The sequence below is a fragment of the Lutra lutra genome, chromosome 16, assembly GCF_902655055.1.
Source record: "Lutra lutra chromosome 16, mLutLut1.2, whole genome shotgun sequence".
NCBI lineage: Eukaryota > Metazoa > Chordata > Mammalia > Carnivora > Mustelidae > Lutra > Lutra lutra.
The window spans coordinates 30,314,026-30,329,483 of NC_062293.1; the positions used below are offsets into that span (position 1 = coordinate 30,314,026).

A 15,458-nucleotide genomic window follows, 5' to 3' on the forward strand; every position below is an offset into this window, starting at 1 on the left:
TAAAAAAGTTTGAAACACACCAAAAAACCCTGGACACCATTGGAAGTAACTACGGTTTCAACTTTTTGCTCTGTTCTGAAAATTGACCATTAAAAGGAAAGAGATAAGCATTTATCTGTCCTCCCTGTATAAATTGTACTAGAGAGTCCTAATTAATGAGGAACATTCCTCTTCTTCTTCTTCCTCCCCTTCTTCTTCCCTCCCCCTCCTCAAGCTCCTCCTTCTTCTTTCTCTTCTTTTAGAGAGAGAGAGAGAGAGAGAGGGTGTGGGAGGGTCCAAGGGAGAGGGTGAGAGAGAATCTGGAGCAGGCTTCATGCCCATTGTGGAGCTAGCTGGAAGCAGGGGTTGGTTTCAAAACCCTGAGGTCATGACCTGAGCTGAAATCAGGAGTGGGACACTCAACAGACTGAGCCACCTAGGGACCCCAAGGAACATTTTTCTTTACAAAATTATTCCAGCCAACAAATATGGAAGGAATGATAGAGTTGGAACTATTTTCTAACCTCGAATACAGTAATGCAGATGATGATCAACAATGGGTGAAACCATGAGATGAAAGGTTGATGAAGAACTTTACAATGGCTTGATCATGCTGCCATCACCTGAATCCATTTGTCAATTTGAGTATCACTAAACGTGGGACAATCAGGCATTGTGTAACTCCTTACATGAGGCAGTATACAGCAGAGACATCTATGAAGAATTCTTGCCAAAAAAGAAGTTGAACCTGAATCAATCATTTAACTAACTTCAATGTAGAGGAAACAGAGCAGCTAGAAGAACAAATTAAAGAAAATGATCAAATGAGCAAACCCCAAATAGATAGGGTGACCAAGAATGAAAAGGGTGTTATTCATGGGGCGCCTGGGTGGCTCAGTGGGTTAAAGCCTCTGACTTTGGCTCAGGTCATGATCTCAGGGTCCTGCGATTGAGCCCCACATCAGGCTCTCTGCTCAGCAGGGAGCCTGCTTCCCCCTCTCTCTGCCTCTCTGCCTTGTGATCTCTGTCAAGTAAATAAATAAAAAAATCTTAAAAAATAAATAAATAAAAGGGTGTTATTCATGATTATGCTGGGTCAAAAAACAGACCGGGACTGTTCCATGCAAAATGGGAGGAGTGGTCATTGTAAGAATTTGGTACCTATTTTTGGGTTTGCCAATTACAGTGACATGGCCCAAATTTTCTCACCTATTTCCTTCTTTTGGCCTTTAATAAACATCCCAAAGTCTGTCTGCTGAGTCAGGCCAGGACACTAGTTCCATGTCAGCTGAGTCTGCTCTAGAAACTGAAAAAACTACCCCATGTGATCCTTGCAGGCATACATCTCCTCTGGCCCCCAGGCAGAGGCATCCCGAGGCCCGTGTGTTGGCATGTGAGCTGCTTTATGAAATGCTCCTCCAAAGGCCCTTTGCCTTTCTTTTATTATTTATTTATTTATTTAAAAGATTTTTATTTATTTGACAGATCACAAGTAGGCAGAGAGGCAGGCAGAGAGAGAGAGGAGGAGGAGGCAGGCTTCCCGCTGAGCAGAGAGTCCGACACGAGGCTCGATCCCAGGACCCTGGGATCATGACCTGAGCTGAAGGCAGAGGCTTTAACCACTGAGCCACCCAGGTGCCCCTGCCTTTCTTTTAAATACTTGCCCAAGTTCTACAGAAAAATTGGAAACTGCACCTAAGTAAAAAGAAAACAATTTTCACAACTGCCAAGGGCTCAGGACCGCTAATATTTAAGCACATGTCCTTTTAGAGATACTTACGTTTATTACTTTTTTGGTACTGTAATGGAATCATAATGTATATGCCCTTCAGGAATTTACCTTTTTCATTAATATTATATCATTACTGCATTACCACATTAATGAATTTATCGCTACAATGAATGCATACTCTGCCATTGTAAAGATGCACCATAATTTATTAAACCATTCCTGGTTTTGAACATTTAGCTTGTTGCCAACATTTTGCTCTTTTTTTTTTTTAAACATTTTATTTATTTATTTGACAGAGAGAGAGATCACAAGTAGGCAGAGGCAGGCAGAGAGAGAGGAGGAAGCAGGCTCCCTGCCGAGCAGAGAGCCTGATGCAGGGCTCCATCCCAGGACTCTGGGATCATGACCTGAGCCGAAGGCAGAGGCTTTAACCCACTGAGCCACTCAGGCACCCCAACATTTTGCTCTTTATTCATCTTTGTATGTACCTCTTATATACGTATTCAGTTTTTTTTTTTTTTTTTCCATAGAAGAAATTTCTGAAAGTAGAACTGCTGGGTCAAACGCTCTCACATTACAAAGCCTTTTGGCATGTATGTCTGATCCATTTGCTCTATAAATAGCTGGTGTGGACGTATATACTCAGCAACAGCCTATGAGCACCCACCTTTCTTCATCATCATCATCGTCATCGTCATCATCATCATCATCATCACAGCTAATGTTTATTGAGCTCTTCTGATGGACCCAGCAAAAGTCTAAGCATTTTATTCATAGCAACACATTTAATTGTCACAATTCCTCTGTAGTACTGTGATGATTCAAAATGTATGATGGGGAAACTGATTGTCGTACACAATTATGTTTAAAAAAACCCAGAAGTATGTGAATGAAAAAAGTAAAAAGAAATATCAAATTCCCATCTTAAAATCCCACTCCATTGAGTAGCTACTGTTAAAAGTCTGTGTCTATTTGTCTAGATATTTTCTATGCATAGAAAAACATGTAAGTGTGTAACTGTACTTTGAAAACACAGGAGAGCTCTTACTCAATGTTCACCAAACTCCTCTGTTGATCAGTGTTTTTCTTCTAACAACATATTGTAGTCATCTTCCCATGGCTGTTCATGCAGCTTTTCCTCATTCCCTTTTGTGGTTGCATGATGTTTCATTGTAGGAATGTGCCACATTGGCTCATACGTCCCTCTCATCCCCCCAAGCAGGTTGCAAGTTTTGTAAGTCTGTAACACGACTCTGGAGCATTCAGCAAGGTCTGAGCTCATAGTGAGCACAGAATAGAATTGCTTTCTGTGGATGGTATATTTTCTTTTCCTTTTTTTTTTTAAAAACGATTTTATTTATTTATTTGACAGACAGAGATCACAAGTAGACAGAGGGGCAGGCAGAGAGAGACAGAGAAGCAAGCTCCCTGCTGAGCAGAGAGCCTGATGCGGGACTCGATCTCAGGACCCTGGGATCATGACCTGAGCCGAAGGCAGAGGCTTTAACCCAGGCGCCCTGGATGGTATATTTTCTCCAAATATCTAGTTATATTAGAGCAGTTGACATGCCACCCTATGCACGTTATCAATCCTTAGTCTTCATTTGAAGCCTTTAGCAACTAACCAGTTGGTTGTGCGTTTTGGGGGGAGTCATGACACCTTTGCTGTTTACCAATTAGTTCATCTTCCAAAGTATCTCAAGAAGAGTGGAAGACCACCAGAAAGGCACCTGGGTACTGACCATGCCAGCCAGCAGGGTACTTTTCCTTTCTGCACCCCTTCACTGTTGCATTAGAGGCTCAGACTGATGAGCCATGAGGGTCCTACCTAGCTTGGAGGTCCTATGGATTTACAAACCAGAGTGAAGTCCACCTCTGTGAGACACATGGTAAGAATGGGCAACAGTTCACGTTCCCCGAAGAATCATTTTAACTCTTGGCATGTGTGCTTGCCACTTTTTAAGGTGAAAAAATACAGAAAGAAGATCATATGATATGGTCTGAAAATGGGAGTGACAGTAGCCAGATCTGGCAAATGGTCTCCCAGAAGCAGGGCAGGAGAAAATGGGTCTATGCTATCTACACTATTCATGGTCTCTGGCTTAAAGAATTTTCCAAACAGTTCTGCAACCACCATTTGGAATGCTCTGTTACAAGGGTCCAGAGATACAATAACTAGGGTCATATGTAAATTCACTTGTTTTATTTAGAAAATGGGAAAAGATACCAAGTTACACAATACTGTGATTATTAATATGTAGTATATATATGTATATATATACATATATATATATGGCAGAAAATGCAACAAAATAGCATAGCGATTTTTCTCTGGATAATGGGATTATGGATGGTTCCTATTTTCTTCTCTATGCTTTGCTCAGAGTTTCCCCAAATTTCTTTTATAATCAGAAAAAATATATCAGAAAAAATAATTGCAATTATTAGTAACAACCAAGCATACAGTTACACTAAATGCTGCTGGAGGTCATTTTGGGTAGTTAGCATCAAAATCATCATCATCATATCTTTCCTTTCCTTTTCCATAGTTTTCAGGCTTACCAAACAAACAGATTCATTTTAGGAGGATAAACAACCCCACTAGGACAGTAGCCTATCCCAAATTCATTCTCTCCTTCTTCCTAAGAACCCTGATTTAGGGGGGCAGTGTCAATGTACCCAGCACAAATCTGCATCTTCCAGCTTTCCTTGGATATAGGAACAGATAGTTGAAGTTCTAGCCAATGAAATCCAAGTAGAAGTTGTTGAGTAGGTCTCTTATCTGATTCGTTTGTGCCCATTCGCCCTTCCCCTCCATTCCCCTCCCTGCCTGGAACTCAGACAAAAGGTCTGGAGCTGCAGTAGCCATCTTGTAATGAGAAGACAACCTCATGGATGGAATCATGAAGTAAAGCTAGTGGAGCAGAAATGAAGGTACCTGGAACAATGGGGCCATCTTGGAATCACTGTACCAGGCTGAACAATTCCCCTCCCAACTTCGGGATGCAGGAGAGAGAACAAAGTTCCAATCGAGTTTTGCCATTGTATCTTGTGTCTTTGTTAATCATAACCAAATACAAATTCTAACTAATACACACACTTAAGAAAAAAAGAACAACTTTTTAATTCTTAACCACTGTGACCATCTTCAAACCTTGTTTTAGGGGGAAGGCAAGGTTTTAGGGGGAAGGCAATTGAAATTCACTCAGGATGGAAATAAAAGGCAATGTTCTACTAAAAATTAAAGGCTGTCTCTGAGGCTTCCATAAATCTAATCTGTTTCACATTGTCAATGTTCCATGCATGGTGGTGAGTTCATTACTTTTTTTTTTTTTTTTTTTTCATTACATTTGGGGACAATAAATTTGCTAATACATCCCAGAAAACTAGGAAACCAATGCATCACCATATGCCTAAGCTGAGGCCATTTGTCATGGTTTATGCTCTTTCCAAAGAGTGCAAAACAGACTTTGACTTGAAGAAGCACCAACTTGGGGATAGTTAGTTGAAATGTCAGCTGGAAAACATGTTAGACAATGGGATATGTGCATGCATCCTGTGGAAGGAAAGGACTCAGCCCTCTCTTAAGCTTCCCTTTGCAGCTCCCTGATCAACAACAAAGCCCCAGATGGAGGTAGTTTTCAGGACAAATCCTCCTGTCCCTAGTTGCTTCATTCTGAAAGATGAGGATGGGAAGGGAGGAAAGGTCAGGAAAAAGGAAAGATGTAGGGTCGAGATGGCCAGAGCTGGAAGGCCCCTGGAAGGTTGCATGAACTTCAGTGCCTTTTTTTTTTTTTTATTTTTTCAGATGAGCAAATAAGGCTGAATGCCTCCCATGAAGTTAGTGACTGGGTAGCCCCCAGTCTGTCCCATAGAAATAGAAATATGGACAAGAAGCAAGTACGGAGGGGTGGACAGTATCAAGTCCAAGAGGGAGCTGTAGCCACTTTCCTGAAGCCTCCACCGTTAAAGTGGAAGTTAGGGTGATCAGGTGGAACTGGGGGGCGGTTCTCATCTCCATTGATCTGGCTTCTCAGCCTTCCTTTTCACAGTGCCTTGGAGATGGCTGTGTGACAGCCCTGGGATACTTTCCAGCACCCATTCATTAGAAGATATCTTCTGCATCCCTAGCCATCCACGCTCAGGACATCAGAGCAGCCCAGCTGCCTTCCTGCTGTGTCTGGGGCACTTTGCAACCACAGAAGAGTAATTCCTATTCTACAGCTGAAGTAAGAATTCTCCTTTCTTTTTTGCAACAAAGCCATCACCAAAGGACAGAGGTTTCCTGATGTGTTCAGTCCTTTACTGGGTGGTATGGAATGCTAAAACACATATAAGATACTCAGTCTTTTGTTGGAGGTATTTAAGATCCTGCCAGCAAAGGGAATTCAGAAGAGATGAATAGGATTTGCAAGCCAGCAGAACTCACCTTTGCATATTAAAAAAAAAAAAAAAACAAACTCATCAAGGAATGCTGCCAAAACATATTTAGCAATACGAAGATCTAGTTCAAACTTGAAAATGATTGCTTTTTATTTAAAAAGAAATATTTCCATGGGGCACCTGGGTGGCTCAGGAGGTTAAAGCCTCTGCCTTCGGCTCAAATCATGATCTCAGGGTCCTGGGATCCAGCCCCGCATCGGAGCCCCGCATCGGGCTCTCTGCTCGGCGGGGAGCCTGCTTCCTCCCTCTCTCTCTCTGCCTGCTTCTCTGCCTGCTTGTGATCTCTCCCTGTTAAATAAATAAACAAAATCTTAAAAAAATGTTTTTTAAAAGAAATATTTCCTCGATCAAGTTCTTAGATGGGGTTCCCATCTCCTCATCCAGAGCAAAATGTAAGGTTAGTTGGACGGGGGGAGTAGAATGGAGGTAGATGATTCATTCCCATTGCACACAGACAGAATCAGGAAGCAGTGCAGTAAAGTGGTGTGGAGTAGTGGTCTCTGAGTGAGATGTACAGGAAGGTCTGTATAATGTCCATATATGCATATGCACATACGTGTATATATAATGCACAAATCTATACATGTTTAAATAATTTCAGCATATAAATGTATACTTATTTAGATAGACACAGTACACACACACACACACACACTCAGAGGTAAGTGCTAAAATCATCTTTACTGAAAGGGATGCAGGCTCAGTCATGTTTGGAGACCACTGGTTTGGAGAATGGGCTTTAGAGTCTCCGCTCCCAAAATATATAAAATTGGGAAAACAATAGTACCTCTTAGCATTGTAGTGAAGGTTCTGATGATATGTACAATGTGCTTAGAGGTTTTTCCTTCTACTTGGCAAGCTTCATGAGCACAGGTCATGTGCACAAGGTATCCTCCTGGGCCTGGCGGGAGACCCGGGCAAAGCAGTGCTTTACAAATATTTGTCAAATAGGGAAGTAGTCAATAAATATATGCAGTTGCTTCCCCATTAACTGAAACGCTGCCGTATCTGTGCCGTACCAGCAACAACATCGGAGCGCACAGAAGTGAGGATGGCATCTGGTCGAGATAACCTGCAATCACTCCCTATATCAAAATCAGCGAATCCTTCACAAACTTAGTTTATTTTTAGTGAAAGTTATTTTTGGCACACCTCGTAACGGGTGGTGGTTTCATCCGTATGCTATGGCCCCGCCCACAAACTAGCTGTTTACTTATGATACCTCGCGATCTAATCGGATTGGATTCTTTCATGAGACATGTTCCTACAGATCACTGTATAAACAGTTTTTCCTTATAAAACCCAAACGAGGTAAACGAGAGAAAATGAATGTGAAGTCTAAGAACAGAAGAGATGTAGGTTAAATATCGGGAGACTTTTCTGATGGCGAGGGTTGTCAGATTCAGCCTTGTTGACATGGACAAAACCAGCTGTCCTTGTCTGGACCTGCTTTTCGCCCTGAGCAGGTATATCATGACTATCACATGTTAGTTTTTCTCCAACATTTCATTATAATATTAGCTTTCCTCCTGCCCCTAACGACAAGCAGCTTTTCACTGATTAACTGCCATGATAAAAAAGGTCTTCATCAATTCTGACAATTCAGTTCAGATTCCAAATTCCATGGCCACATTTCCGCTGAGCCACTCTAGGGCAATTTTAAGTCCTCCTTCGGAGCAATACACTTTTCTCTTCCTTGGGTCCCTTTGTCCTTCCAAACCACGTCCTCACCTTTCTAGTATTTCCTGAACCTTGCACTTCTGTCAACTTTAGACTACAGCCGAGGCCACCAGGCTGTACAAGTGTCAGAGAACCGGCAGATCCCAGCAGGTGCCTAGTGTTTAGTTAAGTAACAGCTGAGTCTACAGAAGTCTTGAAGGCAAAAATAAATACACGCGGACAACTTCACATTATCTTGGGAGGATGTGAAATCGCTAGGACCTTTCTCAATCCCCGTGTTACAAAGCCCTTATCTGAAACACTGACAGCCCAAGAAGGTTAAAGTCCAAAGGAACTCTTACAACAGAGATAGATAACACATGCTTTCTGAGTTTCTATAGTTCAAACATGAGTGTTCCTAGGGAGGATGAAGTCACGAGAAGAAGGCCATCCTTGATGCTCTTGAGTTGTACTGGACTTTATCTACCCTCTAGTTCTTGGGGACTTGCCCTAATCAAGAGGATTGTTGGGGTGCTTGGGTGGCTCATTCAGCTAAGCGTCTGCCTTTGGCTCAGATCATGATCCCAGGGTCCTGGTATCAAGTTCTGCATCAGGCTCCCTGCTCAGCGGGAGCCTGCTTCTCCCTCTGCCCATTCCTCCAACCCCGCACCCAGCTCATGGGCATACTCTTTCTCTCTCAGATAAATAAATAACATCTTTAAGAAAAAAAGGACTGTGTTATTTGGTGCTTCCATACACGTAAAAGAGTGGGAGACATTCACAAAAGTGTGGACTTCCTGCATCCATCTTGGTGAATCACTCCATTACTCTGCATACATTTTGGGCACCCTTGGAATTATAGGGCAAACTCAGGACTGAGTCAGAATCTGTGAGTTCTGTTAATCCTACTCTGTTGATTGAAAGGTTTATGCAAGACAATCTGAAACTCTCTCTTCTCCAAAATAAGAATAATTGTTCCTCCCCCTATGAACTGTCCTTTAATCTTAAATAATGAGCCACACACTCACTAAGTGGTTTTTAAAGTATCTGTGGGACACTACAGACATGTAACCTATAGGTCCTATAGTCTGGAAGGACTTGGATTCTTTAGGGCTAGTTCTGACTTTTTTCTCCCCTTTAACCTGATAGATTTGCACATGGACTCCATAACATCTTTTCTTTGTGACGTGTTCCTTGGTCCTTTTTATAGAACGGAGAGTTCCTCACTCTTAACAAAATTATCCTTCACATTTTATCTAGCAAAACCACAAGCACATTTTCTTCCTGGAGACATTTTTTTTTCCCTGTATTCTACCCTCCTTAAAAGTACAACAAAATGTTACCCTGCTTCTGCAGGGTCGATTTCCTAGGTAACTCTGGCAAAGCTCAGCCTTCTAGCTTCTGTCCAAGGCCCAGCTCAGCATGCTGTCACATCCAAAGGAATAACATCACTGACCCTAAAGGGCCTTGAAATAGTAAGCATCCCCTCATGAGTACTAAACATTTCCTTTAGCTGCTGTATTAGTCTGTGAGGGCTGTCCTAACAAGGCATCACAAACTGAGGGCTTCAACAACAGAAATGTATTGTCTCACAGTTCTGGTGCCTACAGGTCTCAGGTCATGGTGTCCACGAGAGCTGTCCCTCCAAAGGCACTGGGGAACGATCTCCTCTCTTTACCCGCTGGTAGTTTCTTAGCAAGTGGTCACATGACTCCCGTCTTCTTCACACGGTGCTCTTGCGAGCAGGTCAGGGCCCAGATATCCCTTTATTATAACGACACCCATTATACTGGATTAGGGGTCCGCCCTACTCTAGTAGGACCTGTATTAACTAATTACACCAGTAATGATCTATTTCAAAACAAGATTGCTTCAAAATAAGTTCTGAAGTACTGGGGTGAAGACTTCAATATATGGCTTTGGGTGGGGGCTGGGAACAAAATTCAGCCCATCACAGGCACTTGACCATATTTCCAAATTTCTACAGCATGTGGCAACTCTCAACCGCGCACTCCTGCTTCTCAGTGCTCCCATCAATGAGCCTGGACCTGCCGGTGCTACCAGGGCTTCCAGGCGATAAGGTCCTCCTACTTATTTTCACCTCATCAACCGGCATAGTAACGATGGCCTTCATTTTGTTGAAATCCTACCTACGCCAGATACTTTATATATATCATTCTAAGCCTCACTGGCGTTAGCACTGCCCTCGTTTTTAAGGTGAGGAAAAAGGCTTAGGAAGGTAACTGATGTCCCAAAGGCTCGACAGCATATAGTGACAGAGCAGGACTTGAGTTTGGCATTTCCGGTACAAAGCCCATCTTAGACCACTCTATCCTGGCGACTTCTTGAACACCAGAAGGTAATGTTCTGGCTAAATTACAATAATTTATTTTTTGCTCTGATGGAAACTATGGTCATCTTATTCAGAGGAGAAAATCTGAAAGGCTGTTAGATTATTTAACGGACTATAGTTTATAGCAGCTTGTAGGTACACGGTTCTAGGATGGGGGAGAGGCAGTGTGGGGCAAGCATGAGCTGACTACTGTTCTGAACACACTGGGAAAAAACAGGTGGCAGAAAACCACACATTTAGAAGGGAGTTCAAATCCTGCCTCCTACGTGTACCAGCTGGTGGCCTTGGACAGGCTCTTGGGCTTCCCTCAGTCTCCATTTCCTTATCTTTAATGGGTTTGCATTGTGTCCATCTCGTAGGGGAGGAGAAGGGTTAAAGGAGATATGAATAAAAAGTATTTGGTATGTAGCGGATTCGTGATACATCTACATGCTCTTCCTCCCTCTCTCCCCTTGAAAGCATTTTGTTTGTGTCCTTCCCACAGCTATCATCTGAACTGAGCTACACTATTGCATTAACTTTAATAAAAATGGTGCATGATGGGAGAATAATGTATTCAAAGGAGGTGGACTAAGGACATCTTAATCCCATAAGGAAACAAAAAAATAAGGCCGTCTTTGAATGTTAAAGGGACTTACGGTTCTAGCCAGCAATCCATTCCACCAGCTTTGAAAACATTAGTTACAACTTCCCAGCTGTGCCATGAATCATTCCACTGGGAAATAAAGCTTTATTTAAAAGATAAGAAATAGGGGCTCCTGGGCAGCTCAGTGGATTAAGTGCCTGATTCATGATTTCTGCTCAGGTCAGGATCTTATGAGTCAGGCTCTGTGCTCAGTGGGGAGTCCGCTTGTCTGTCTCCCTCTGCCCCCCCTTTCACTCCCCCCTTTTTTCTCTCTCTCTCAAATAATAAATGAATAAATCTTTTTTTTTTTTAAAGAAAAGATAAGGAATAAATAATGAAGTTTTAAAATACAAGCAAGTAAGAGATGGTGCTGTAGAAAGAGCACTGTGAGGGGTAGGGGTTTGAGGGAAAAGGGTGTAACAGGATGTTTGTCCCAGCTCTGAAGTCAAGTTCTCTTGGGGACATCACTCTGCTTTCCAGGCTGATCTCCTCATTGGCAAAATTCTGAAGGGTGTTTCTAGTTCTCATAAGATTCTAAGCATACATTCTAGACAGAAAAGATTGTTTTAAATGCTGGGAAGCCCGTTCCTCATGGTAGAACACACAAATGGAATGAACCACAAATCGAATGGAACAGAGGCTTGGAAAAGCTTGATACCTCCAATTCCCACATTCACTTTAGAGTCTTTACAATTTCCTTCTTTTGGGTCTCTCCCCTGCCTTTATTTCTGTTCCCTTTATCTGTTGTTGTTATTACTATTTTTTAGTGTTTTTTGTTTTTGTTTTTTTGTTGTTCATCTTCTCTCTTGGGATTTATTTTTCTATACTGCATCTCTGTTTGTCTGTCCTCTTCAACTGTCCCCATTATGGAATTGAAACATAAGTGAAAACATGTCCATTTAAAAACATGTTAAATGGATGTTTGCTTTATAGTCTTAACTTTAAAATTGGAAGAATCAAACATTTTATATTTCTCTCCCTCAAAAGGCTAAATTAAATTATTATCACTTTTTTTATGGTCAACTTTTTTTTTTTTCCTCCACTGATACGTTTTTGTGTCCCCTGATATGTTCCCCTGACAGGGAAAAGAAATAAGAAGGTTAGCCCAGGTGAAGCTCATGTTAGGGAAAGGGCAGGTTCTCAGAAGCTACTTGCTTGTGAATTTACTGATTTTCCTGTTCATTTTATATTTTCATTATTAAAGTGAAGATGATTTCTTAACCATAAAAGAAAAAAAAAACCCGCTGCGGGCTTTTCAATATAATTTTAAAATCACATATTTAAGAGAAAACATGACTTTCTGATAAAATATGAACAAAATTTGAAAACAGAATAACGGGGATTATCTTTATTTGTGTTATGGCTACTTAACAATCCAAAGGCAAAACCATGCCCGTCGCTGAAATTGGCAGAGCAACATGGGCAGGTCCCTCCTCTTCAGTTTTCAATAGGATAAACTGAGATGGCATTTCCCACTTTTTCTCAACAGTTTTGGAAACGGTCAGACTTTCATAGTCAACGAACTCCACAATTTCTGCTTCCAAGCTCTCTTTACGCCTTTCTGTCTATCTAAAATGCCATTTCCTATCTTACCCTTCAAGCCTGCAACATCCCTTAGTCCTTCTAGAAAACAGTTCCTCATTTTTCAGAATGCATAATCTTATCTTTGATGCCTGAGTCCAAGATGAAACTGGCCATTCAACATTATTTAAATGCTGCCTGAGCCCCTTCTGTGCCGTAGGCGCTCGTGTCTCTATGGTCTTCTGCACTCTGTGTGGACTTCTCACAATGCCATGCTTTCTTGTCCTCCTTCGGAGAGGCCATGCCTGACTGTCTCTATCAGGCTGCAAAGATAGGACGGCCGCAGTCACGACACCATGTCTTTGTTATTTCCACACGGGGCCTGATTGGAAGAAGGGGTTTTGTAAATCACCAAGTCAAAATACAAGTCACTGTGAGCTCAGGGAAAGGAGGATTCCTAATAACATACGGTGGAAGTAATAATTCAAAATTGGAGAAACAGATGAGCGAGCAGGGAATCAAATGTGTTAGTTAATAGCAACAAAGAAAAGGAGAGAGATGAGAGTAAGCAGTGTTCATTGGGTGGGTGAACTGAAACACCAAAGCTATGGGACCTCGACATTTTGTGGTGAGTCTTCAGTAACCTTGGATTGGAACAGGATTGGAGTTTGAGCTTCTTGATGAGAAGTATGAGAGGAAATAACATTAATAATATTAATAATCATTAATAATTATTAGCTAACCGAAGGTGCAAAGCACCGTCTTGAGGGCTTTCAGTGAAATAACTCATTTAAATACCCCATATAGCCTATACATCCTGACACTAGCCTTGGGGCTCACAGAGATGGCTCTGGTCACACATCTAGTAAGTGGAGGAGATAGGGTGTGAACCCAGGCTCCAAGCTTTGCTGGTTAGCCACTGTGCTCTATGATTACTGTGTTCCCCATACTGACTCACAGGGGAATAGAAGGTGAGGAGTGGTGTGTATAAAAAGAATAATAATAATTTCAAGTCTGGAAAAGTTCAATGGTTGCTTTGGAGAGAGAGAATCTGCTAAGTACAGGGTAGATGCAAGTTAGTCTCATTCTTCATTACACAGACATAGAGATACACAGACACAGACACACACATACAGACACACTATTGGATTTTGTTTTTTAAACCCTTTGAAGGGGAGTCCAAGATGCTACCCCAAAATATGACGTTTTGGCCTATTGATTATTTTGAATTAAAGTTCCTTAAAAAAGAACCAGTGTGGGCGCCTGGGTGGCTCAGTGGGTTAGGCCGCTGCCTTCGGCTCAGGTCATGATCTCAGGGTCCTGGGATCGAGTCCCGCATCGGGCTCTCTGCTCAGCAGGGAGCCTGCTTCCCTCTCTCTCTCTCTTTCTCTGCCTGCCTCTCTGTCTACTTGTGATTTCTCTCTGTCAAATAAATAAATAAAATCTTAAAAAAAAAAAAAAAAAAAAAGAACCAGTGTAAGAAAGAATGGTCTGGCCCTCCTTTGTCCCCCTGAAAGCAGGAAATAAATCTCCCATATGAAAGCTACCCTCCCTGTACCTGGAGGGCAGAAGGCATTCTGGTCACTGGAAATAGGGAATTTAGGGCCAAGAAAGCTATATAAACAGAACTTGTTATTTCCTTACTAATTTACTACCCCAAACACAAATTTCTTTGCCTTGTCAATTCTTCACAAATTTATCTTTTTTTTTTTTTTTTTTTGTCTAAAGGACATAAAAGCTGCCTGCCCTGGTCACTTCTTTGAACTTCATATTTTTTTATGGGGCTCCCATAGGTAAAAATTAAATTTATTTTTTCTCCCGTTCATATGTTTTATGTAAATGTAATTATTGGACCAGCCAAAGAACCTAGAAGGGAAGAAGAAAAGAGTTTTCCACCCCTGCACCTTATTCAAATGTCAATCTCTCCTAGAAATGGCAAGGACAGCATCACCAGGAAGGGCCCAGCAACGTCACTATACAATAGTATTAATGAGATTTTGCATCTAGAGAACTTGACTGAAGGCTACCTTGGGCTTCTTACCTTAAGTGGTTGCTTCGTCCCCAAAGAAGGTGATGAGAAAGTAGAAGGTAAGGCAGAGCTCCCACTCTCATAGCCAAGCAGGACTGGCGGTACCCTGAGAGAACCACAGCCACGTGGAGAACAGTTCATGCCGAATGTCTAGCGCTCTCTCCCCAGGCCCCCTTAGCCAGCCTCACACCATTGTGCTTTTCTTCCCTAGTAGAGCAGGATCCCCAAAATGAAGGCTGGGCCTCCTTGCCCAGGGGTCCTCTGAAGTACTCTGCTGCATCACCACCAAGCGGATGGAGGGCTGGGCATCAAGGGTGGTCTCGGGAGCGTACTCCTTACTGGGGTCCTTGCCTTGGCAGTCATACAGCACGCAGGAGATGAGGAACACCAGGAGTAAGATAACGTAGCTGGCTACTAGGATGATCAGGTTCAAGGTGACAGGGTCAATCTCCAAGTAAAACTCCATCACGTCTCTCACGGTTAGGAAGTGGGTCTAGGGAAAGGTGGCGGGGCCAGTATGGGGATTACGGGGAGCAAACCCTAGCTCATTGAAATAGCTACATGGGCTCTTGAGTAAAAATACAATAATCTCCAGTGCTCCAGGAGACCTCAGAGATTAAAGCTGCTCGGTTTAATAACTTAAGCTCTTGCTGTTAATACCGCAGCCACCAAAACACAGGAGCTGTCTCTTGTCAATTTACCTCTGCAGAGAGAGACAGAAAGAGATGGTTCAGATGTTATTAAAGTCTGGTATATAAGCAGAGTGTCCATATAATTCATCATCTAAACATGTGGTTTGATGAACAGAAGTAAGTGTTATTAACAAGCACACTGTTAAAAAATGGGATAGTCCTGGGGTGCCTGGGTGGCTCAGTGGGTTAAGCCTCTGCCTTTGGCTCAGGTCATAATTTCAGGGTCCTGGGATCGAGCCCCACATTGGGCTCTCTGAGCAGCAGGGAGCTTGCTTCCACCCACCCCTCTGCCTGTCTGTCTACTTGTGATCTCTCTATCAAATAAATAAATAAATAAAATCTTTAAAAAAAATGGGATGGTCCTGGAAACATTGGGAAGTATGGTCACCCTTTATGTGAGGAGGTTTAAATGCCAAGTATCCATA

The 15,458-nt window shown here is 42.3% G+C and overlaps 1 protein-coding gene across 1 annotated transcript; it reads right to left on the bottom strand.

Annotated features, from left to right (window-relative positions):
* Nucleotides 1-14,525: 14,525 nt before the first annotated feature.
* Nucleotides 14,526-14,807, bottom strand: SMIM36 (small integral membrane protein 36). Its single transcript, XM_047707039.1, has one exon. It carries the CDS (start codon nucleotides 14,805-14,807, stop codon nucleotides 14,526-14,528), a length of 282 nt encoding a protein of 93 aa, XP_047562995.1.
* Nucleotides 14,808-15,458: the final 651 nt, after the last annotated feature.

Bases quoted from the DNA above. Each gene is read 5' to 3' on its own strand.
- SMIM36 (XM_047707039.1), bottom strand. From the start codon at position 14,807: ATGGAGTTTTACTTGGAGATTGACCCTGTCACCTTGAACCTGATCATC.